This window comes from Bos indicus x Bos taurus, chromosome 4 (assembly GCF_003369695.1).
Source record: "Bos indicus x Bos taurus breed Angus x Brahman F1 hybrid chromosome 4, Bos_hybrid_MaternalHap_v2.0, whole genome shotgun sequence".
NCBI lineage: Eukaryota > Metazoa > Chordata > Mammalia > Artiodactyla > Bovidae > Bos > Bos indicus x Bos taurus.
Genome location: NC_040079.1, coordinates 106988854 through 107015327, shown reverse-complemented (window position 1 = coordinate 107015327; position 26474 = coordinate 106988854). Strand labels below are relative to the sequence as shown.

General features: G+C 39.9%; 1 protein-coding gene across 3 annotated transcripts in view; it reads left to right on the top strand.

The window, feature by feature from the left end:
• The first annotated feature begins 87 nt into the window (after positions 1 to 87).
• ASB4 (ankyrin repeat and SOCS box containing 4) overlaps positions 88 to 26474 on the top strand; it is a 95886-nt gene continuing 69499 nt past the window's right edge. Inside the window, exons 1-2 of one of the 3 annotated variants that reach the window (XM_027540122.1) lie at positions 88 to 426; positions 11548 to 11847. In XM_027540122.1, coding sequence (XP_027395923.1) covers positions 240 to 426; positions 11548 to 11847 — 487 coding nt within the window. In that variant the 5' untranslated portion in view covers positions 88 to 239. The remainder of the gene's footprint in view (positions 427 to 11547; positions 11848 to 26474) is intronic. The other 2 variants (XM_027540120.1, XM_027540119.1) reach the window with 2 other exon arrangements.

The window sequence follows — 26474 nt, the reverse complement described above, 5'->3', positions numbered from 1 at the left end:
GTATTGACACGACATGTTATTCAATGAATTAGTAAAGAACCAGTTTAAAAGACCTGTGAGTGCAGTGACAGCCAAGAAGGATATTTTGAAGTTTGAAATGATCCCTATATAAATAGAACGGATCAGCATAACTTTGGGATAAAATTAGCTGAGAGTTTGTGGGCTCTGTAGCATGTGCCTGTTTGGTTGGTGCTGCTTGCCTGATAAAGCACAACAAAGCTTCCAGAGAGACAGGAAGGATGGACGGCACGGCTGCCCCTATCACGAAATCTGCAGCTGCCAAGTTAGTTAAGAGAAATTTCCTTGAGGCTCTAAAGTCAAATGACTTCGGAAAATTGAAGGCCATTTTAATCCAAAGACAGATAGATGTGGACACAGTTTTTGAAGTTGAAGATGAGAATATGGTTTTGGCATCTTATAAACAAGGTAAAAAATTATAGGTGTAATTGTAGAATCGATAGAAAATGGATTTTTTGTTTTAATGTGCACCATTAGTCACCCAAGGTAAACTGGTAGCTCTTATTGTTTCTTTAAATATATGTTAAAAAATATTTCTCATGTAATAATTTCTTTCTCTTTAAACTAGACCAAATCATGAGCTGATATATGTGTATATGAATATTTTGTTTTCTTTACTTTCCTTCTCTTTTCTTTCTATATCCCTGTGCCTAGAATTTGAAATCTTGGATAAAAATATTTAGTAATGCAGTTTTATTCTATTTCTAGCTTTTCTTCTTCCTATAAGTGCATAAAGCTTCTCTAGATTATGGCTAAATAGATTGCTGAAATCTAATTCAGTCACTGTGACTGGCTTGGGAACAGGCTACTAACTTTGTGTTAACAGGGCCCTTAAAGATAAATCATCTCTATGTGCACTTGAAGGAAAAAGGATTTTTGCCCCATTTGGAGGGTTACTAAATGGGTAAGGCTATACCTTGATGCACCTTTATGATCCTTGTCATTTTAATGAGTTTTCAGTTCAACTAGAAAAGGTAAAACCAGAAAAGCCAAAAAGTTAACTTTTTTTCCGTGACTATAGTGATAGCTTAAAATTGTAGATTTACTTATTACAGAGTACCTACCTTATGAAGAACTAGGGATAAGAAAAATTAGAACCAAATTTCTTTTATCAAGGGATTTTCTGTAACCCATGCTTAATAACTCAGAAATAAATTAGAAGTGAGCAGACTCTGATTTCCCAAATCAGCTAGTTAATGGGGGAATTTGAGTAGCGAGGCCATCTGGTGAGCAGACTGCAAATAAACACCATGTTCAACATCACTTCTGTTTAAACAAAATAGAGGATAAGGTCTTGTGTGCAGCATTGAGAGAGAGATAGCAATTGGTTTTTTATGTTTAAAATACTTTCTGTTTATATATAAATCATCAGCATGATCAATTTTCAGAAATGAATACTAATGGTATATATTTCTATATTAAAACACTGTCAGTTCTGAAGGAAGCATGGAATAACTGAGGCAAGTTAATGTTTATAATTTTTACTTGAGGATTTTATTATAAATTGGCATTGCTATTTTGACTGGAAAATAAGGAAGGGGTCTGTGTTTTCAAAAGTGGTTGATAGACGCTCTGTCGAGAAGAAAAAGTGTATGCTATATGTTTAGATTACTTTCATCTTATGTATTTGTTTAGTGAAAGACTTTCTGAATACCAAATACGTTTTAGGTATTTTTAAAAACTTATATTTAAGCCTAGAGTAAAATAACTTACATCCAAGTCAGCAGGTAATTTGTGTGACCCTAAGTCGTGAAGACTGCCTTTCCTTATCTCCTGAGCATGCCAAATTGCGTAGATCATGCAAAGGTTCTGAGGTGGTAAGGAAGGGAGTTTTAGAGGCAGTTTACAGAGAAGGATGCTATTTCTCTTGCTTCCAATGGTGTCATCATCCTTGAATGAGAAAAAAAATGCACTTTAAAATCTTTCTGTCAATATGAGCCGACTCTCTATGGTTTTCGTAGAGCTAAATTTTCATTCGATCTAATGGGTGTTTTCATAGGACTGTGGGGATGGGGCTTTCAATTAGACAGAAAGCAAATTATACTCTCTGGTTTGGGGGAAAAAAACAGAGCCGTTCCATTCCTATGCATGCCAGGTGAATGCAAGAAATGGTAGAATTTGTGGTCATATCCTCAGAGTTTATGCAGAAAATCATGAGTGTTTGTGCACATGTGCGCATGTCCACGTGTACCTATAGAAAGAAAACCACTTACTCTCTGTTTAATATGAATATGGGTATAAGACTCTGTCTCTTCAATCTTAATCCCATTTTCTTCAAAGTTTCTTCAGATATTTTCACTTGGCTTCCAGCCTAATTATGAAACCTTTGCTTTTAGTCACGAATGGAAGTGAAGCATAGAATCCTAGTTGCTAGCCAAGCAAAGTAGACCTAAGTGGCTATATCAATTTCTAAGTCACAGAGGAATTCCAAGGACTAGTGTAGTGCTGAGCAGGCTACACTGGTCGTCTGTTATTTAGTTAGAATTAGTTCCTTTCTGAATAATTCTGATGAATGAGACCCTTTTCTGTGTGGCCTTGAGTGGTATGTGACTGGATTAAACTTTGTGAGACTTTATTAAATCACAGCAGACTTCTTAGATGTTGAATGCTGTTGAATTTTTAATGCATCAGTTTTTTATTTTTTAAAGCACTTTTGAAAAGTTCTACAACAGAAAAGTGTGCAAATTGTAACTGTGCACTTGATTAATTTTCACAAAAAGAACAAAGGTCTGCAGCCAGCATCCAGATGAAGAAATAGAATGTTACCGGCTTACTCTTAAAGTGTGGCAGTCTTCAGGTTTTAGCTGCTCAGTCACTCAGTCATGTCCGATTCTTTGTGACCCCATGGACTGTAGCCTGCAAGGCTCCCCTGTCCTTGGTATTCTCCAGGCAAGAATACTAGAGTGGATTACCATTTCCTTCTCCACAGCTTTTAGTTATCTTTGGCTTAATTGGCATGACAGTGTATAAAATCTAGAACATAATATGCTTCCTTTAAATTTGGTTTGTGTAACTAGTAATGGAATCTATACTCAAGATTTGATTGTCCTGGGGAAGATCAACAGTGGTACAATTAATCCCAAATAATTTTTGTTTCTTTTAGGATATATTGTAACACTTTACATAAGATTTTTTAAAGTGACCACATTTTCACCTAAATTATGGTATGTTTAAGCCAGTATGAAAGTCAATTTACATTTTTTGTAAAGGCAACTCAGAAATCTGTTGGTGAAGAAATCAACTTGGAATCTTAACATTGCAACTCCAGATCCACAATCTAAATGGTATACCAGTAATCAAAAATTGACCTACTAAGCAAGTGTAAAATATGGACCTGGTGAGGAAAGTAGAATAAAGTGTCTGGAAATTCACTTCTGCTGCCCTGTCTCGTTGAGCAGCTTCTCTCACCTGTGAGACTGAGAACAGATTTAGAAGTTAGCTTCTAGCTCCAGATGGTGGATCCCACCTAGCCCCAGCCCCTAATAATGATTCTTTTAAGAAAGATTGTATTTATTTATTTATGGCTGTGCTAAGTGTTCATTGCTGTACAGGCTTTTCTCTAGTTGCAGCAGGCAGGGGCTCCTCTCTAGGTGCAGTGTGCGGGCTTCTCGTTGCAGTGGCTTCTCTTGTGGAGCATGGGCTCCAGGGCTTGTGGGCCTCAGTACTTGTGGCACAGGGGCTCTGTAGTTGTGGCTCGGGGGCTCTAGAGCACAGACTCAGTAACTGTGGTGCATGGGCTTCGTTGTTCTGCAGCATGTGGGATCTTCCCAGACCAGGGGTGGAACCTATGTCTCTTGCATTAGCAAGCAAATTCTTTAGCACTGAGCCACCAGGGAAGCCCAATAATGATTCTTGGAGACATCTCATTCTATTTTTTCAAGTATTTTAAACTTCATAATCAAGTCTTCAGATAAAATTATGTTTTATCACTTAAAAATATGTGTCTAACACTTTGTAAAGCAAACATTCTGGTTGGCATTTGCATTATCTCCTGGAGAATGATAGATATATGGGTCTTAAAATGAAAACAAGGAAGCGAAATGACATCTACCAGCTGACCACTTTAAAATGGGAATGATGTGAAGTAAAGTTAAATAACGAACAACTCTTAACTCCCAAATACAATAAACAGTTGAATAGTTAGGAGATGTCAATGATATACTTTATTATGAGCGAAGCACACAACATTCATAGTGAAAACAGGCCTCTAAGAAAACTCAGAGTTATTCTCAGTTGGTGATCTCCATGCTGGAAACATGAATATCCATAAAGCTGTTTCCAGAGATTTTTCTCACTGCATGTTTTGATTCTCCTTCAGGTGTATGAGCCTTGGCTCATTAATGTTACAAGAGGAGTATCAAACTTATCTCTCTGGTATGAAATTCCCTAGTCAGCAAGGTTAATCAGAATCCTTTTATTAATCAGTATAATGCACTTTAAGTACTTCATTTATGGCCCACAGCCACAGGTTCTTTGGTTGATAGTCATATTTTTAATTAAAATAGCCAATGACTGATTTCACTGAAAAACTTTCTGGCAGGTAATCTATCTACTAAGTAGCAAAAGCCTTCCAAATATCTTGAAAGCTCTTATTTTCACTCTGTTAATGAGTAATCTTCTTATCACCTCATTTTCCTGTCTGCTAGAAATTCACTCTCCTGCTTTCTTATTGTCATCCTAGGGTTCTTTTCCTTTCTTAGATGTTCAAACATTTTTCTTTTAAATTTTACATTGCAAGCTTACTTTTTTTTTTTTTTCTTCTCTGGGGGGAACTCTGAGATTTATCCTGAAAATATTAGCTATTAAAAAATAGCCAAGAATTGTGCTCCCGTCTATAATCCATCAGGACTGTGTAAATACGTGGACAGAGCAGAGCAAATGTCTGCTAATCCAGCCATAAGCAGTGTGTGTAACCTTTGGCTGTAATAACAGAGGCTTCTCATGTGTGGGGTTCTTTGGACTCAGGTAACATTATAGCTGAAAACTGTGGCAGATCTAGGGCTTAGCTGAAGGTTTATCAGAAGTGTGTACATCCTCCCAAACACTGGAGCAGAACCAACCCCCTCTTTCAAAAGATGGCCCAAATATTTCGCTCCTTACCCTCTTTCCTGAGCCAGCAGGTTGTCTACTGAATGACTCTGGTTTCTGATTTAAATTAAACACACATACAAACACACACGTGAGAATTGGTCTGCATATTTTTGTAGCAGCATAACTCCATTCCTTTACAATTTTTGCCTAAAAGTGTATCGGTTTGGAGGTGGACTGCATGTAGCTTTCAGATCATTGATGGCAACTTAGAGATTTGTTGTTGCTGTTCAGTTGCTAAGTCATGTCCAACTCGTTGCAACCCATGGACTGTAGCACACCAGGCTTCCCTGTCCTTCACCATCCCCTGGAGTTTGTTCAAACTCATGTCCATGGAGTCAGTGATACCATCCAACCATCTCATCCTCTCTCGTCCCCTTCTCCTGCCCTCAATCTTTCCCAGCACCAGGGTCTTTTCTAGTGAGTCAGCTCTTCGCATCAGGTGGCCCAAGTATTGGAGCTTCAGCATCAGTCCTTCCAATGAATATTCAGGGTTGATTTCTTTTAGGATTGATTGGTTTGAGATTTGGGGAGATTAATTATACAAACATGGGCACCTCCTGCTACTTAATCTCTGCAAGATATTTATCCTCATCTGTAAAGGGGAAGCTTTGTCAAGACGCCCTCTTAATCTGCATGCTGATTATCTACAATGTTATGAAGGGGAAATTATATAAGTAGATTATGTGTCGTGGTCTGGGAAAGGTAAAAAAGTAACCATAGATGCTGTAAATCCAAGTGGGCATGGCCTGTATTTGAGAGTTCTTTCTGGGATTTTTGCCTTGGAGAAAGAATCTGCATTTTCATCTCTTTCCTTCTCAGTTAAGCTCCTTGCTCAGGCAGAGCAAAGCAGAGGGCATCACTGCACATAGATTGCAGACCTGGGGTGAGAACCAAGTGGCTTACGTTAAGGGGAGACAGTACCTTCCTTACCTCTGGCCCTATCAAGGGCTTTGTTCCTGGGTTTTCCTCCCTGCCCCCTCAACACCTCATCCTGTGTGCAGTCTGAGCATACAGTCAGAGGGCAGCCTGGCCTCTGCAGAGGTGAGCAGAGGGGGCCTTTTGAAAGACAAGTGCTGAGAGTGAATCACATTCTGAGTTCTGAAGCCCTAGGACAATTCTGCTGTGGAAAGAAGAGAGAGTGTGAAAGAGACTCTGCCCAGTTAGTTAACTGTATTTCCGTCATGCTGTGACCATTGGGGGTTACATTTTGGAGATGAGATTTTGATCTCTTGACATATCAGCATTGACACAAGGGTGTTAATAAGTGCTGCATCACTGTGGTTTTTGATGATGGCATCGCCTCATGTTTGTGAGGGTGGGTATGGGGGAAAGCATACTCCTGTTTGTTGCTACAGTGACCCGTGGCCGCAGCCTCATTGAAAGTGGTGATTGTATGTGGGTGGCCTCTTTGCTGTGGGCTGCTGCTTTCTCTGAAGTGGGCTTTCCTGCTTTGCAAGGGCTTGAATTATCCAGAAATTCTGCCCCACTACGCCCTCCCCCACCAAAGTTCTGCAATGCAGCTTCAAGATACACTGCGAGGGACCCTGGTCTGTATCTGACCATCTGTCTTCTTCCCAATCTCTCCACTAAGCTCCCCTGGGGTACCAGCTCAGGCATCTTGCTGTCACCCACCTACAGGAACATTCTTAACGCCCACGTTCCTTTCTAAGAGAGGTGAGTTGTAGGTGCAGTTCGATTCAAAGAGTCAGCTGAATTGTAAGACCTGGCCCTCTCTGAGCCCAATTTACTGGTTAATGGGTATGATTATGGGAGACATAGATGTAACTGACTGAGAGGCCAAGGATGGCAGATTCATGTAGTAAACAGGCAGGATAGATTCTCTAGGTGCTATTGGGAATTTAGGGGGGAGAAAAAAAATCAACAAGCAAATGTATTTCCATATCAAAGTGTGACATACTACAGATGAATTCAGAATCTTCTTTCTTTCCTCATGATTTGTGAAGCTGGGTTGGCACTACACCTAGTCTGATTCCACAAGGACAAAGACAGATGGAATACCTGCATCACAGATACCCTGAGTCCGTTAGCTTGGACTGAAGCAGATGTCTTATGGCTCTAGGAGGCTGAAAAAGTGGCAGTTTTCTCATCTGGAAAATGAAAGGCTTGGACTGGATAACCCTCCCTCCAGCACTAACATTCTGTGTTTCTTTGATTTTACATCAAAATGGTGTTTTCTTAATCAGCTCTCTGCTGCTTCCTTTCTGAGACCATTTTTCTTCCCATTGCAGAAGCAGACATGAGTTTCCAATCAGTTGCTGCGTAGAGCTGCCTAATCTTTGCTGCTAATCGGCAGGCAAAACACACTCTGGTTTTCAGATCCAGAACCAGCTTCTTTGCAAGAGAGTTAGAAGAGGCTGTCCTTCGCAAATTGCTTGTAGAGGAAATTTGAGTATTAAGATGACTAGGTGAATTGAGAGAGTAACACTGAAACATATACATTACCATATGTAAAATAGACTTGTTGTTAGGTCGCTCAGTTGTGTCTGACCCTTTGCGACCCTATGGACTGCATGCAGCACGCCAGGCTTCCCTGTCCTTCACCATCTCTAAAGGGAATTTGCTGTATGACACAGGGAACCCAAAGCCAGTGCTCTAGGACAACCCAGAGGGGTGGGATGGGGATGGGAGGTGGGAGGTGGGAGGGATGTTCACGAGGGAGGGGACATATGTATACCTATGGCTGATTCATGTTGATGTATGACAGAAACCAACACAATATTGTAAAGCAATTATCCTCCAATTAAAAATAAATAACTTTTTAAAAATGGGGAAAGTTAAATCATGTCATCGGCAAAAAAAATCACAAAAAAAGATGACTAGATATTGGTGTTATGTGATTCATTCCTTATCAAAAGCAGGTTGCATACCATTATAGCTTAATAACTATGCTTGGAGCATGGATTTGGCATACATAATTAAATGGAAATGTATATATGGATACATGCAAATGTATTGTATATACTTATCTGCATATCTGTATGTGCATGTCTGTTTCCACACACACACAAACATAGGCACAGGGTTGATCCTTCCCAGCCCAGACTGTCTGTGACACTATTTGCCTCTGCCAGGGAAATTCCATATCACCAAACACCTTCCCTTTTCAGTGTCTGAAATCTGGAATTAGTATCTTAGAACTTAATTCTTTTGTATGAATACAGATTCCTACATAAGTTCAGATAATCCTAAGAAGGTCATACTTTAAACAATCCTCAGTCTATTAGACCTTCGTGTAAATTAACTTTGGATTTCTTTTTAAAGAACATCTTTGGATAAGGGAAGAGATGGAGAAAGAGAAAGTGAAATGATCCTAGAATTTCAAATAAGATGAAGAGATTAAAATGTGTGTGAGAGGGAGTGTGTGTGAGTGTGTGTATGTGTGTGTGTGTGTGTATGTGTCTGTCTAGGTTGGAGGGAAGGCTGTAGAAAAACAAAATGAGCTGAGAGTATTCATTCCCTCAGGATTAATCAGCATTGTACATGACCTCTTTAAATTACTTCCCCCCCCGGACAGGGGCACCTAGTTTGTTTTAATTTTATTTTTATAAATAGTAGTACACACACAAGGGACTAAATAGAAAAGCTCAAAGGGAGCATTCAAGGACAAGTAAATCTATGTTATTGTACCCCAGCCCAGTTCTTGGAGGCCACCAGTGCAACCAGTTCCTTGTGTTGGGTGTTTATAAATATTTTCTTACATATTAGCATTTATGCACACTCTTCAGCTCCCTGCTTATCTCACTTGATAATGTATCTTGAGATTTTTCCATATCAGTATACATAGGACTGCCCCCTTTATGATCGCTGTATAGTGTTCCATTGTGTGGATGTACATGCTTTACTTAAATAGTCTCCTATTGATGAAGATTGAGGCAGTTTCCTATCACTAACCATTAAGAACAATGCTGTAGTGCACTGCATGTTGTCCTGGGTCAGGCTGCCAAGATTCATAACTCCCAGGGACTTCATACTCTTCGTAAAGAGTTCAGTGCAAGTCGTGGTGCTGGGGGTTGTGTAATACAGTGGCCCTTATATGGCATTTCACACGTGAATGAATGTACTTGCAGGATAAATACCCAGGAGTGGCACACAGGTAGCACTTTCCACTGATATGAGAGGATTTTAATACCTGATCACCAGGCTCACCTTTAAGGTGGTCATCATCTTCTGAGTGCCTTGCAAATGCTCATTTTTGTTGCCCAGAAGTACTCACAATATTTTAGATTTATTCTGACTTCATCTATCAGTGACGAGTACAACTTTTACTTCTTTTGTTCTGGGTGCTACAGTTTTATTAATGTAGTTAAAAATTGTACCTGCTTTTGGGCAGCTTTATCTCAGTGTTGGCTCATTTTGAGATTATTGTCAACTCAAACCCCTAGGTTTTTCCTCAAATAAATTACCATTAAATCATAATCTTCCTATCTTGTACTTGTATAGTGGAATATTTTTACAACCTAAAAGCAAACTTCTGATTTACTGAAGTTAAAATGTATTTTGTTGTTTCAGCCCTAAGTTTCTTCTGAGCTGTCAGGTTATGTCTACATCTTCAAATTGCCATGAAATATTTCATCTTTCTGTACCTGTTTTTCATTCCCCACTCACAGTGAGCATGATGCCACAGCTCTGGGTATTGACTTTGAAAAAAAAAATGTTTATAAAGTTATCTCTGATGAGCCTAGAGCCTATTACACAGAAAGAAGTAAGTCAGAAGGAGAAAGACAAATATTGTACATTAATTCACATATCGGAGAAGGCAAGGGCACCCCACTCCAGTACTCTTGCCTGGAAAATCCCATGGACAGAGGAGCCTGGTAGGCTGCAGTCCATGGGGTCCCTAGGAGTCAGACATGACTGAGCGACTTCACTTTCACTTTTCACTTTCATGCATTGGAGAAGGAAATGGCAACCCACTCTGGAGAATCCCAGGAGAATCCCAGAGACGGGGAAGCCTGGTGGGTTGCCGTCTATGGGGTCCCACAGAGTCGGACACGACTGAAGCGACTTAGCAGCAGCAGCAGCAGCAACTCACATATATGAAATCTAGAAAGCTGGTACCAATGATCCTGTGTACAGGGCAGCCAAGGAGACACAGACATAAAGAACAGATTTTTGGACTCAGTGGGGGAAGGAGAGGGTGGGATGATTTAAGAGAATAGCACATTACCATGTGTGAAATAGATGGCCAGAGGGAGTGTGATGTGGGAAGCCAGGGCTCTGTGATACTCTGGGGGGATGGGGTGGGGAGAGAGGTAGGGGGCTGTTTAGAAGGGAGAGAATACTCGGTATGCCTATGGCCAGTGCATGTTGATCTATGGCCAAAACCATCACAATATTGTAAAGTATTATCCTCCAATTTAAATAAATAAATTCAGAAAACATAGACACACAAAGTTATTTGTGTTACAGCTTGTCAAGATGGCAATTTTTGGACACTTGGAATAAAGGACTAGCTCAGTGTTTAGAAGTTGGAGGTAAGAGGGAAAAAGGAAAGAGAAAGAGAAAGAAGAGGTGAGAGAGAGGAGTTGGGGCGGGGCGGGGTGGGAGATTTCCAATAACTAATGGGAAAAATTTAAGATCTCAGTTCTAGAAACAACTGTGTTTCTCCTGACCAATTAATTTGTGTATATGCTTGTGCTTGCAGGCATAGTTAATTATGTAACACATCATGTTTTCCTGTTTATTTTGGCTGCGGGGAAGTTCAGAGGAAAATTTACAGTGTGGTTCTAGCATATGGAACACAGTTAACACAGTTTATATTTATTTTGGGCACCTATCTGACCCAGGATCTCTTTTTACTTTCCTACCTTATTTTTCCTGTTGCTCTTATTTTGTAGATCACTTTTTAAAAATCTTTTGTGTAAAATTTGTAAGCTGCTGTAAATTCTTTAATTCTTCTTTGGAAAGAGGTGTTGTATAAACTGATAGGCAAATAAAATCTTGGTGTGACAAATATTCTAAAGACCTCAAATACATTCACACCTTAGCTTGACAGCAGCAACAACTAGAGGGGAAAAGCACTGTGGTGGAATGAAAATTACAAGCTTGTAACAGCTTTGAAATCGCTCAAGATAATGATTGGGAGTTAAAAAAAATTCTTTAATAAGCATCTCATGTAAGATAAAATGCAATCACATAAATGCAGTCTCAAACAGAAATACTTTGGACAGGCAGGAAGGTAAAGTAAACAAAGGAACAAGATAATAGGGAATAGTAAAGACAGTGAGAACTCGAGAGCCCCAGTCCTGTTTAAATAACCCAAAGAGGCTACTAAGCTAAACATTAGCAGATCCAACAGGTGCTAGTTACAAGTTCCAAATCGTTCCCCCAGTTTTATAAATGTGTAGAAGTCCCCACTAAGCAGGGAGATATCCTAGGCTAATCCGAGGCTAAGCTTTCTTTCCCTTTCTTTTTCAGGTTATTGGTTGCCTAGTTACAAATTAAAGTCTTCCTGGGCCACGGGCCTGCACCTCTCTGTCTTGTTTGGTCATGTGGAATGTCTTCTGGTGCTCCTGGACCACAATGCCACGATCAACTGTAGACCCAATGGGAAAACCCCTCTTCACGTGGCTTGTGAAATGGCCAACTTGGACTGTGTTAAGATCCTCTGTGATCGTGGAGCAAAGCTCAACTGCTACTCCTTAAGTGGACACACAGCTTTACACTTCTGTACAACTCCAAACTCCATCCTCTGTGCCAAGCAGCTGGTTTGGAGAGGTAAGCCTATCTGGGTGGCTGACCTTGTCATCTACTTGCGTGGTTATGATTTTGGAAATTGGTGATCCTTACTTACATCAGGCAATGTAATTAATAGTACATATCTCTATGCATAAAGCCTAATCTGGGGGCCCTAAAAATACATAGAGAGATGGATGGTTGTGTTTGCCCAGGTCCTTCAGTGATGATCGCATTGAAATCTTACTACTGTTTTAACTGTAGGAGTCTTGTTAATCTACACACTTATTTAACAAATATTTATTAGCTCCTGTGATGTCAGGTAATGTGCTAATAAGTAAGTAAAAAGAGAAAACAGTTTCTGCTCTCTTGGAGCTTATGTTCTAGTATGGGAAGTGAATATTGAGAAATAAATTCATAAGTGCATAATTATAAATTGGGAAAGGGTAAAACAAGGTGGTATGAGAGAGAATGTCAGGAATAAGCTAGTATAAAATGCATAAAGGTTTCTCTAAAGATACAATATGTAAGCTGAAACTTTATAATGAGAAGGAATTGACCTTTAAAAACAAGAACAAAGAAGAAAAGTCTAGGTATAGGAAATAGCAAGTGCAGAGTGTTAAGGGAGCAAAAACCTTGGAATATTCCAGAAATGGAAGAAGGCCAGTATGGCCAGAGCATCATGAGTGTGTGTGGTGGGGCGGGAGAGGCATGAAGGTAGAGGAAGTGCTACAGCATGACATGGGATATATGAGATTATATATGGCCTGCTGGGGGCCGTGTATGGGGTTCAGAAATGGAGCCACTGAAAAGTTTAAAGCAAGGCAATGACATAGATTAACTGACATTTAAAGTCATCTGGACTTATTCCGAAGTTGGGTTGGAGAAGGCCAACAGTGGAAGCAAGAAGACTAGCAAGGGAGCTCTTGCAATACTGTGGGTGAGAGGGGATGATGATTTGCACTGAGGGACATAGAAAGATCAGGAAATGGATCTGCAATATGTTTTAGAAGCAGAATTGGTGGGATTTGGACATGGACTAGATTTAGGTTGCTGGTCAGGGGGTGGTGACAGAAAAAGAAATTTCAAGAATCATTGCCAGGTTTCTGGCTTTAGAAAATGGGTAGATAGTGATGCCATTTTTAAGATGCAGAAACTTGAAGAAGAAATGTATCATATGGGAAGATTGTTATATCTTTAAAAAAAACAGATTTTATGGCACTTCTTTATTTATTCACGTTTGGCAGCTCTGGGTCTCCATTGCTGCATGCAGGCTCCTCTCCGGTTGTGGTGCCTGAGCCTCGCATTAGCGTCTCTCGGTGTGGAGCGTGGGCTCTCAGGCCACAGGCTTCGCTAGCTGCAGCCCTCGGCTCGCATTAGCCTCTCTCCGTGTGGAGCGTGGGCTCTCAGGCCATAGGCTTCACTAGCTGCAGCCCTCGGCTCAGAAGTTGTGATTTGTCACTTAGTTGCCCAGAACCATGTGGTATCTTCTTAGACCAGTGATTGAACCCATGTCCCCTGCATTGGCAGGCAAATTCTTAACCACTAAACCACCAGGGAAGTCTCATTATATCATTTTTTTAAAGTCAAATTTACAGAGGTAATAATTTATAAGCTGTAAATTCACTGTTTTTGAGAAATAGAGAGTCTTGAAGCCGTTCACCACAGTTATCTCAGAAAATCCCCTGATGCCCTTGGTAGTTCATTGCCTCACTCTAGCCCCACTTCTGGCAACTATTGATCTGTTTTCTGTCCTTTTAACTTCATCCTTTCAGAATATCATATTAATTAATTAATACAAAATGTAAGCTTTTGAGTCTGATTTTTCCAGTTTAGCATATGCATTTGAGATTCATCAACGTGATTGCACTCACCAGCAAATCAGACCTTTTTATTGCTGAATAGTATCCCGTGTATACATGTAACACAGTTTATTCACTCCTCAGAAGAGGGGCATTTGAATTGCTTCTAGTTTTTGGTAATTTAGAAAACAAAACCGCTATAAACATTTGCATCCACATTCTTGTGTGGACATGTTTCATTTCACTTGAGCAAACACCTAGGGGCGGGGTGATGGGTTGTTATGGGAAGTTTATAAGAAACTACTAAACTGGTTTCCAAGGCACTTGTACCATTTTACATTCCTACCAGCAGGGTATAAGAGTTCCTGTTACTCTCCATCCTTGGCAGAACTTCATCATGTCAGATTTCTTAAAACTGTTTTAGCCATTCTAATAAGTATATAATAGCATCTCATGATTTTAATTTGAATTCCCTTAATGACCAAAGGGGCTTCCCAGGTGGCTCAGTAGTAAAGAATCCTCCTGCCAATGCAGGAGACACAAGAGACGTGTGTTTGATCCTGGGGTCAGGAAGATCCCCTGGAGGAGGAAATGGCAATCCACTCTAGTATTCTTGCTTGGGAAATCCCATGGACAGAGGAGCCTGGCAGGCTACAGTCCATGGGGTTACAAAAACTCAGACACAACACACACACACACACACACACACACACACACACACACACACTGACCAAACACATTGCATATGTTTTTGTATATTTATCTGCTAGCTAAGTATTCACTTTGGTGAACAATCTGCTCAGTTCTTTTTTTTTTTTTTAATGGGCTGTTTTCTTGTTATTGATCTGTGGAAGTTCTTTTTGTTGTTGTTAGTTTGTTTTTTAATTAATTTGTTTTTTTAATTGAAGGATAATTTCTTTACAGAATTTTGTTGTTTTCTGTCAAACCTCAACATGAATCAGCCATGGGTATACATATATCTCCTCCCTTTTTAACTTCCCTCCCATCTCCGTCCCCATCCCACCCCTCTAGGTTGATACTGAGACCCTGTTTGAGTTTCCTGAGCCATACAGCAAATTCCTGTTGGCTATCTATTTTACATGTGGTAATGTAAGTTTCCATGTTACTCTCTGCATACATCTCACCCTCTCCTCCCCTCTCCCCATGTCCATAAGTCTATTCTCTATGTCTGTTTCTCCACTGCTGCCCTGTAAATACATTCTTCAGTACCATTTTTCTAGATTCTGTATATATGTGTTAGAACACAACATTATTCTTTCTCTTTCTGACTTACTTCACTCTGTATAATAGGCTCTGGGTTCATCCACCTCATTAGAACTGACTTAAATGCATTCCTTTTTATGGCTGAGTAATATTTCATTGTGTATATATACCACAACTTCCTTATCCATTCATCTGTCGATGGACATCTAGGTTGCTTCCATGTTATAGCTATTGTAAATAGTGCTGCAATGAACAATGGGATACATATGTCTTTTTCAATTTGGGTTCTTCAGGGTATATGCCCAGTAGTGGGATTGTTGGGTCATATGGTGGTTTTATTCCTAGTTTTTTTAAAGGAATCTCTATACTGTCTTCCATAATGTGTTGGAATTCTTTATATATTTTGGATACTAGCCCTTTATAAATATGTGTTTTGCAAATATTTTAATTCACTCTTTGGCTTTTCATTTTCTAATGGTGTTTTTAAAATAGCAGAACTTTTAAAATTTTGATAAATTCAGTGTTTACATCTTATGGTTTGTGCTTTCTGTGTTCTAGCTAAGAAATGTTTGATTAACCCAAGTAACAGATGTTCTGCTGTGTTTTCTTCTAGAAGTTTTATAATTTTAGGTTTTGCTTTTATGTCTTTGATTAATTTTAGTATAGGGTAAAGCTCATTGTGTGTGTGTGTGTGTGTGTGTGTGTGTATGGATGGCCAGTTGTTTCAACATCATCTGTGGAAAAGACTATTCTTTCACCATTGAATTGTTTTGATATTTTTCTCAGAAGTCAATTGGCCAAATATGTATGGTCCACTGATCTATATATCTATTTTTTTGCTAATCCTCCTCTGACTTGGTTGCTTTATATCTAATCTAAAAAGCACATAGACTGAGTCCTTCTAGGTTAGTTTTAAACATGAAAGGTTTCAGACCTCTTTGAGACAACAAAGCAAATAAGTCAAGGATGTACTTGATATAAAAGTATAGATTTCAGAAAAGAACTCTGGACTAAAGCATTAGGTTTAGGAACCATTAGCCTATAGATTGTATTTGAAACCAAGAAAATCAATGAACTCACCTGGGAAAATAGGGTAGAAAGATGAAAGAACTTAGGACCAAGCTCTGACAAATTCTTATGTTTAGATGTTAGCAGGATGAAGAGGAGGCAATAAAAGAGAGTGGAATGATTCTACCTTTGATTTCTTTTCCTTGTGATAACCACTTTCCTCTCTCTATATTTTTTATTTCTAAGAGTATATTAAAACATATTCCACACTGGAAAATAAAGAGGAAAATGGATTCTCAAATGAAATTGGAGAAAACTCAAAAGCATTTTTGGCATCAAAGAAACTAAGAAACAGGCAGATTCAGGAATGGAAGAATAGTCTGCTGTACTGATAGCTACTGGGAGGTTTAATTAGGTGTTCATTGGATTAAGAGAGTTATTACTGAAAAAAATAGTTTTGGTGAAATGGTAGGTGCAGAAGCCAGATCAGAAGAAAGTATGAATGGGAGGTTAGAAGGTAGAGATGGCATATGCTGGCAATTCTTAATTATGGCTGCAAATGTGAGCATAGAAGTAGCATGATTGCTGACGGGGATTAGGGTGTATCATACTAGACTGTTATCTGCAGTTGAAGATAAAAGGAAATGTGTATATGCTGGAAATGATTTATAGAAAGCAACAGTTGAAGATGCATGAGACGGGATAACTGAAGGGTCTAAATGTTAGAGAAATTGAGATGGTGTGGAATCCAGAGACCATAGGACACATCCTCATTTTCAGTGGGCAAGCCAAAGTAAAATATGGCTTTAATGCCAGGGCACTCGCATATTTGGTTGTTGTAAGATGCGGGGGTCCCTTTCTGATGCAAAGTCATCAGCCAAAGTGAGAGTAGAAAGACTGGAAATGTACTGAGAGGGGGAAGATATGGAAAGATCAAGGGGAAAGAATGGGAGAATATGCTTGAAGATGTTATGATCTTCTCAACCTGTGAGGATTAAAAGGAAAAAAAATCAGCCTGGCATATTCTTCTTCTTGCCTGCCCTGGGAGGAAGGGCCTAGTGCAGAGATGCTCAGAGAAGGACAGGCGTCTGTTGGAGCATGGGGCTATCACCAGTTTTCATAGTTACTTGTACATTTATTTTTAGTTTTTATCTATATTTTAATTAATTTAAACTTTTAAGCTGCTTTCACAAATTTTGGAAAAAAAGTTAAGAAATATATTTGTATATGATTTCTTTGGAAGGAATGATACTAAAGCTGAAACTCCAGTACTTTGGCCACCTCATGGGAAGAGTTGACTCATTGGAAAAGACTCTGATGCTGGGGGGGATTGGGGGCAGGAGGAGAAGGGGACGACGGAGATTGAGATGGCTGGATGGCATCACTGACTCGATGGACGTGAGTCTGAGTGAATTCCGGGAGTTGGTGATGGACAGGGAGGCCTGGCATGCTGCGATTCATGGGGTCACAAAGAGTCGGACACGACTGAGCGACTGATCTGATCTGATCTGATATATATATATATAAATATATTTGTTTAATTATTGACCTTTTATATTGCTGTGTTTTCATCAACTACAGACTAATAGCAAGCTGTCAACACTGTCTCTCCTCTGAGTTACTGACATAGTTATCCCACATGTCCTTCATCCTTGTGGACAGAAGAAGACCCATCTAGAGAGGTAGGAGGAGACTGAGCCTGGTTTCCTGTAGGCTGAAGCAAAGAATTAGATTGATAACAATCTTGGAGAAAGAGCAGAAGGAAGTCCATCAAAGATAGCTCACTCTTTACCACCACTGCATCAAAGGCTGAGCCACAACAAGAAAGATACATTAGGAAAAACAAAATGTTCAACATCCGTGTGGCAACTAGATTATAAAGTTAAAAGGCAGTCCTACAACTGAGGAAAACATTTGGGACAATGTGACAAAGGACTCATACCCTTAATATATAAAGAAACTTTAAAAATTAAAATTAGGAGGAGAGCAACTAAGAGAAAAAAGAAAACCGAAGGGATCAAGAACAGGAATAGGCATTTCAGAAAAAGACAGGCATATGAACAATAAATAAAGCTGAGACAATAATCATCTGTATTGGTGATCAGTAAAATGTCAATTAAAATAAGAATTGGATGCTTTTGTTTTATTTATTGTGTTAACAAAGATACCAAAGATGTTAATACATGTGCTGACAAGCACGTGGGGCAGTGCTCTTACACAGGCTGCTGCTGCTGCTGCTGCTAAGTCAGTCGTGTCTGACTCTGTGCGACCCCATAGACGGCAGCCCACCAGGCTCCCCGTCCCTGGGATTCTCCAGGCAAGAACACTGGAGTGGGTGGCCATTTCCCTCTCCAATGCATGAAAGTGAAAAGTGAAAGTGAAGTCGCTCAGTCGTGTCCGACCCTCAGCAACCCCATAGACCGCAGCCTACCAAGCTCCTCTGTCCATGGAGTTTTCCAGGCAAGAGTACTGGAGTAGGTTGCCATTGCCTTCTCTGCTTACACAGGCTAAGTGGAGTGAAAACATGTATGATTGAGGGGAATATCAAAAACTCACAGCTTTTTCTAACTGAGAAATTCTGCCTCTAGGATTAGGGACTAGTTCAGCACCTTTTGACTCATTGTTTTCATTGATGTAGGGCCTCAGATTCAGACTCTGGGTATATCTCCAAACAAAATTATACAGAGTCCAAGAGATAACTGATGAGAAAAAAGACACTTACCATGTAACAGAATTGTTGTGCTCGGTCACATGATCTGTAGTACACTAGAAATTCAGCCCTTCTCCTAATTCTATGAGTCTTCAAAATAGTGTGGTTACAGTGTATATTATTGTATATTTTTTCAATGAAAGCCATGATTGGTTAAGGAATACATTTAAAATATGCCACAATTTTAAAAGACATATGTTGGCATTTTTTTTTAAGATACTTAATGTCTCAAAAAATTTGCCTAATTGTTTTTTTTGCCCTCAGGTAGTCATTTATATTACTGAAAAACTTAAAAATACTTGCATATGTAATAGAAAAAATTCAGTTCAGTGAGTCGCTCAGTCATGTTTGACTCTTTATGACCTCATGGACTATAGCATGCCAGGTTTCCCTCTCCATCACCAACTCCTGGAGCTTGCTCAAACTCATGTTCATGGAGTCAGTGATGCCATCCAATCATTTCATCCTCTGTCGTCCCCTTCTCCTCCTGCCTCAATCTTTCCCAGCATCAGGTTCTATTTCAATGAGTCGGTTCTTTGCAGCAGGTGGCCAAAGTATTGGAGTTTCAGCTTCAGCATCAGTCCTTCCAATGAATATTCGGGACTGATTTCATTCAGGATTGACTGGTTTGATCTCCTTGATAAGCTGTGTTACTTCCATATCATAAAGACATTTTAAAATGATGTTGTAAAAGAATGTTTATTAACATAGAAAGATTTTTAAAAATAAGTTCATAAGACAGTATGAACTCCATAAACTTATGTTTCTAAAAATTAGATATGATTATGCATATCAGAAAATAATATCCAAATTATGAGTCAAATTTGGTAGCGTGACTAATGTTTAGCTGTAGCTAAGCAACATCAAAAAAATTGTTTTGTTTGTCAGATTCAAATTCCCATGATAAATATGTTTTAAAGTTGGTACCTGGAAAATATATCAGAACAAACTAAAACTGTAAGTCAGGTAACTGAGAAACATTTCACCCATTTTATGAATGGCAGAGAAAAGGAGAAGGAAAAGTGCTTGGAGGTAGATCTTCTAATCTGGAAATTCTAGAAAACCTTCAGCATCTTGCAGCCTTTCTTCTGCATTTGAATGTCTTCAGTCTCTTGGGCAGTGCTTGGCACATGGGAAGCACTGAGTAAATGGTCTCTGACTCATCTGGGAAGGACTCCAGGAGCCCTGAGTGCACGGAGGGAAACCACGCCCATCTGGTAAACAGAGACTGCTATGTTCCCGGCTACTGAAGTGCTGCTATTGGTCAGTTTTAGCCTTTCGGTCTCTAGAGACATCGACATAGAATTTTCTCTCTCCCAGACTATGTGGTGTAGGCACTTTGAAAAGTCACATACATCACTTTGTAGCTGGACAGAGGGAATTGAGACAGCACACAGGCAGGAAAATAAGTCAGGCTAACATTAAACTTGGGACCAGAGAAGTCCATTAGAGGAAAACCAATGCCATGGCAACTGAAAACCCATGTAATTTCATTTGCTATTTAATGGGCTCTTTGTAGAGAAGTGCTCTTTGTGGAAAAGGCTAATTGAGGCCAAAAAATTGCATGCAATTTTCTCTTAAAGGATTTTCCCCGATTTTTTCAATGTTGCAGAGCTGGCTTTGTTCTCAAGCTGGGTTTTGTCTGCTATTTTTCTGTTTGCCTTCCTACTTAATGCCCCCCCATCTTCTGGCCTTTGTTTCCTTTGGTATTAGTATAATAGTGTTCATCAGTTGAGAGGGCTTATTTACCTCAGTGAAAATGTCCTTTCTGTGAATCCTGCCTTCCCCTACGAATAAAGAGAGTCAGGTCAGGTTTAGCTGGCTGAAAAGAAGCATATTATTTCTACCTATTCCCTTTCGTAAGAGGAAAATGAAAGCTGCTTGCTTTTCTCTGCATGAAGCAAATCCTGACAGTTGCAGGAAAATTTGTTACTGCAGGAAAGCCATAAAAATTCAAATGTTTCCTAGCAGAATGTAGCATGAGGGCAATGTAAAGGAGACCATGCCTTTTAAAAGACTGTCCCCGGCTACTTGCTGTGACGGTGACACAGTTGCCCGCACATTAGGAAACTCCCTGTTCAGCGATGTGAACACAGGACGACAAGGTGTCATTGGACCTCACTTTAGTCAAGAAATAGACATGCCTGCTTGACACACACCGCGCTCACTCATCCGTCACCTCTGTCTTTCCATCTCTCGGGTTACACATTGTAGTAGCAGAAACCTGACCCTCCTAGTCACTTGCAAACAACCTTGGGGATCTTTGTCCCATCTGCTGCATGGTTAGTACCACCTGCACAACATGAATTTAATATTTTCTTTAAATTGACATTATTATTAAGTTTAATTTTAAAGGAACCTTTATATCACTATAAAAATTGATTTGTCATTGTAAAAAATATGCCAAAACCCCTTGCCAAATATAGAAGGTGGTAGGAACAGGGCTTCCCTGGTAGCTTAGATGGTAAAGAATCTGCCTGCAATGTAGGAGTCCTGGGTTCAAACCCTGAGTCTAAAAGATTTCCTGTAGAAAGGCATGGCAACCCACTCCAGTATTCTTGCCGAGAGAATCGCACGGACAGAGGAGCCTGCCGGGCTACAGTCCATGGGGTGTCAAAGAGTTGGACATGACTGAGTGACTAACACTTTTCCCTTTCACTTTCAATAGTAACAGTAAATAGTGGGCAATCAAATTCTTGACCTCTGTCTACCCAGAGACTTTCTTCCTCAGCTAACAGAGAATGGCTTTAAAAAGCCACATCTTCTGGGTGCTGTCTTTCTGGAAGCATTGTCTTCAGTCCTTCTGCTCTGAATGAGTGAACTTGAAATTTGTTTGCAGACTGTCTCTCACACCCAGTCAAGCAGCAGCCTTTCCAGCCCAGTAAAGAATGTCCCATGTGAAATCATGGCACACTTGGGAATACATTGACTTACACAGGGCTTTGTAAAGTTTGTGGTCTATTTAGAAGCAAATTTTAGAAGCCTCCTCTTTAGAATCAGGAGTGAAATAAATTTGCTGCTCTCACATCTCACACCCCTGTCCTGGAGGTCCTAGCTGACACAAAAAGAAAAGAAAATAAGATGTAAGATGACTGGAAAGCAAGGAAGTAAAACAGCCTTTATTTCATACAATATGTTTGTCTAGATTAAAAAAAAAAGAAAATATAAGATCAAATGGTTAGAATTCATAATTGAGTTCAGAAAGGGTACTGCCTTTGAGATCAATTTACAAAAATCAGTCACATTTCTGTACACCAGAATCAAGCAGTGAGAAATTATAAGAAAAGATGTGATTTATAAAATCACAAGAAATGTAAGGGGCCTAGGAAATATATTCAACAAAAGGTGGAACAAACATAACAATTGATTAAAAGACATTAAGAGGATACTACATTTATTATGAAAAATATATTTCTTGATTACTCCCTCCTCAGAGGCAACCACTTTCACTTCTTTTAGCTGATTAGTCTGATATTTATCTCCATATTGCTAAATAAATACGATTTATTTATACATAAAATTGAAAAGAGTAAATAGCAACGTAAGCAGTTTTCTGATAGTCTACTGATTTATCATGATGGAAGTTGAGGATCTGGCTCCTTTTTCTCACTGCCCTCCCATACACGTACATTTCTTAGTCTCCATTCTTATAATATAATTGCATTATAACTGTGAGGCTTGTAGTAAACTAGGATAGCCATTTCTTCTTTTTACAGCATTTTGCCCTGGATTTGTGTATTATTTTCTGCATTTGCTCCTTTTTTTTTTTCCTACGAATCATCACTATTTTAACCCCCAAACCTTTTGCCAATAGCTTTAATTTTTTCTGAAAATATTTCAATTCAACGGGTATTTCATCAGTTTTATTTTTTTGTGAAAAAGTTCCTTCTGGAGACAACAGATCTGCTCCAAAGACTGCCATCCTGGATCTCCATTCTTCAATGTCCTGGAGAGTCCCTTTGCCTCTTGCTGTGCTGGATTTCCTGTTTCCTGGATTTTGGGTCTTTCTAGGTCATGGTTTGTTGCCTGTTTGGGTTGAGTACCTCTGTTAGTAGGTTTCTGAAAAAAGGTGCAAGAAACTGCTCATACATTTATTCCACCCGGACTTGGCACAGAATTATAAATTGATAATCATTTTCCTTTAGAATGATGAAGGCATTTCTGCCTTGCCATTTTATTTCCTCATAGTTTCTTTGCAAAATTGAGACTTAAAATTGAAGGAAGTAGGGAAAACCACCGTACCATTCAGGTATGAGCTAAATCAAAGCCCTTATGATTATACAGTGGAAGTGACAAATAGACTCAAGGGATTAGATCTCATAGACAGATTGGCTGAAGAACTATGGACAGAGATTCATGGCATTGTACAGGAGAACATCCCCAAGAAAAATAAATGCAAAAAGGCAAAATGGTTGTCTGAGGAGGCCTTACAAATAAATAGCTGAGAAAAGAAGAGAAGCTAAAGGCAAAGGAGAAAAGGAAAGATATAAGCTTCTGAATGCAGAGTTCCAAAAAATAGCAAGGAGAGATAAGAAAGCCTTCCTCAGTGATCAATGCAAAGAAATAGAGGAAAACAATAGAATAGGAAAGACTAGAGATCTCTTCAAGAAAATTAGATATACCAAGAGAACATTTCATGCAAAGATGGGCACAATAAAGGGCAGAAACAGTATGGACTTAACAGAAGCAGAAGATATTAAAAAGAGGTGGCAAGAATACACATATACACAAAAGATCTTCATGACCCAGATAGCCATCATGGTGTGATCACTGGACTAGAGCCAGACATCCTAAAGTGCAAAGTCAAGTGGGCCTTCACTGTGGTTCAGTTCAGTTCAGTCGCTCAGTCGTGTCTGACTCTTTGCGACCCCATGGACCGCAACATGCCAGGCCTCCCTGTCCATCACCAACTCCTGGAGTTTACCCAAACTCATGCCCATTGAGTAGGTGATGCCATCCAACCATCTCATCCTCTGTCGCCCCCTTCTCCTCCTGCCCTCAATCGTTCCCAGCATCAGGGTCTTTTCAAATGAGTCAGCTCTTCGCATCAGGTGGCCAAAGTACTGGAGTTTCACCTTCAACATCAATCCTTCCAAGGAACACTCAGGACTGATTTCTTTTAGGATGGACTGGTTGGATCTCCTCGAAGTCCAAGGGACTCTCAAGAGTCTTCTCCAACACCACAGTTTAAAAGCATCAATTCTTCAGAACTCAGATTTCTTGATAGTCCAACTCTCACATCCACACATGACCACTGGAAAAACCATAGCTTTGACTAGATGGACCTTTGTTGGCAAAGTAATGTCTCTGCTTTTTAATATGCTATCTAGGTAGGTCATAATTTTTCTTCCAAGGAGAAAGCATCTTTTAATTTCATGGCAGCAGTCACCATCTGCAGTGATTTTGGAGCTTCAAAAAATAAAGTCAGCCACTGTTTCCACTGTTTCCCCATCTATTTCCCAGGAAGTGATGGGACCGGAAGCCATAATCTTAGTTTTCTGCATGTTGAGCTTTAAGCCAACTTTTTCATTCTCCTCTTTCAGTTTCATCAAGAGTCTCTTTAGTTCTTCTTTACTTTCTGCCATAAGGGTGGTGTCATCTGCATATCTGAGGTTATTGATATTTCTCCCAGCAATCTTGATTCCAGCTTGTGCTTCTTCCAGTCCAGCGTTTCTCATGATGTACTCTGCATAGAAGTTAAATAAGCAGGGTGGCAACATACAGCCTTGACGTACACCTTTTCCTATTTGGAACCAGTCTGTTGTTCCATGTCCAGTTCCAAGTGTTGCTTTCTGACCTGCATACAGATTTCTCAAGAGGAAGGTCACGTGGTCTGGTATTCCCATCTCCTCAGAATTTTTCTCAGTTTATTGTGATCCACACAGTCAAAGGCTTCATAGTCAATATAGCAGAAATAGATGTTTTTCTGGAACTATCTTGCTTTTTCAATGATCCAGCGGATGTTGGCAATTTGATATTTGGTTCCTCTGCCTTTTCTAAAACCAGCTTGAACATCTGGAATTTCACAGTTCATATATTGCTGAAGCCTGGCTTGGAGAATTTTGACCATTACTTTACTAGCATGTGAGATGAGTGCAATTGTGTGGTAGTTTGAGCATTCTTTGGCATTGCCTTTCTTGGGATTGGAATGAAAAGTGACCTTCATGTGAACAGAGTTTTGTTCAGCACAGTGCCGGAGCCAGCCGGCAAAGTCGATCAGGTCCCGAGAACGTGCACGGCGGGGCTAAGAAAGAAACTAAAGCAAGAGACTACAAAGATGGGGTCGAGAGGTTCAGACACGTCACCACGAAGGGACGCAGTCTGACACCAACTTTATTCAACATCTCATATTTATACAGAAAAGCGTGAGAGAGACAAAACAGTTGACATTTTTCTTGGTTAGCCTATACATCTTACAAACAGTCACAAGAAATCTTGAGAGCATGGGAATGGCTCCCTGTTATTATTTCTTACACCAGATAACATTTCTCTGTGCGTGAGAAGTTTGCACAGAACTCCAGGTGCCTGCAGTAAATAAGCACCTAATCTCTGGGGTGGCGGGACAGAGAGCTATGTTTGCAAGCAAACCCTCAAGGACTGAGGCAGCTCCCAGAGCTGTGTCCTTCGGACAAAGGACCCCGTTCTCACGGGCAGCTCCCCGCAGCACAGCCTATGCATAATACATATTGATTGTTGAATGTTTATTGAATGATCAGTTCAGTTCAGTCGCTCAGTCATGTCCAACTCTTTGTGACCCCATGAACCACAGCACGCCAGGCCTTCCTGTCCATCACCAACTCCCGGAGTCCACCCAAACCCATGTCCATTGAGTCGGTGATGCCATCCAACCATCTCATCCTCTGTCACCCCCTTCTCCTCCTGCCCTCAATCTTTCCCAGCATCAGGGTCTTTTCAAATCTTCACATCAGGTGGCCAAAGTATTGGAGTTTCAGCTTCAACATCAGTCCTTCCAATGAACATCAGTCCTTCCATTGAATGATCAATAAAGAACAAATACTAGAACTAGAAAGGGAGGACAGTGTGATTGAACCATGCAAATTCCATGACCATTACTGTCAAAATGACTCTGAGTTTATGGTCTGTTGCACTCACTGCTTGTTTTCCCAAATGAAGAGAGCAAGTTGGGATGAAGGGAAAAGTCAGAATTGTCAAGTACCACTGAGAAATCTAGTAAGTTGAGAGTTTAAAAGTTCCTTTGGATTCAGTGACCTGCGAGGACTTGGAGATTGTAGCAAGCAGTTGAGTGACATATGGATGCAGAAGTTAGGATGGAGGGGATTGATAGTAAAAAGGAGTCTGAGTGTGAACAAACTTTTAAAGAGAGTTTGTGAGGAGGAGGCAAGACATCAGATAAAGAAGAAGATGGTGCTGAGAAATTTTTTCTTCTAGATGATAGAAAACGGAAAATTTAAAAAACTGATGACAGAATTCACTGGTGAATCAGACACTGAGGACAAAGGAGAGAGGAGGGATATTTCATGGTGTGAGAACCCAATAGGTATGGGGAATGATGTTGAGAACCAGGCAGAGGCATATGACTCTAAAGGGAAGAACACCTCTTCTTGCCTTGTAGTTGGAGGCAAGAAAAGAGAGAGAATGAAAGTTGACATGGGGTAGTCAGGCTTCTTGGAAGTTTTCTCTGAAAGGTATCTTTATGTAAAAAAGAGGTGAGGAAATGTAAGAGTGAAGAGAGAGGGCAAAGGGTTGAAAGGTTGAGCAACTTAAAAAGGTTTGAAGTAATTATTATGAAGAGTGGGGGAATAAACTGAGTAGAGAAATACTGACTTGCTGGGCAGTCTCAAGGACCCAGCTGAGTTTTTATGTTTGATCTTAAGGTGATACCAGTCTTGTACAGGTGGCACTGCATCTGTATGGTGTGATTTTTGCCACATACTCTCAGCTGC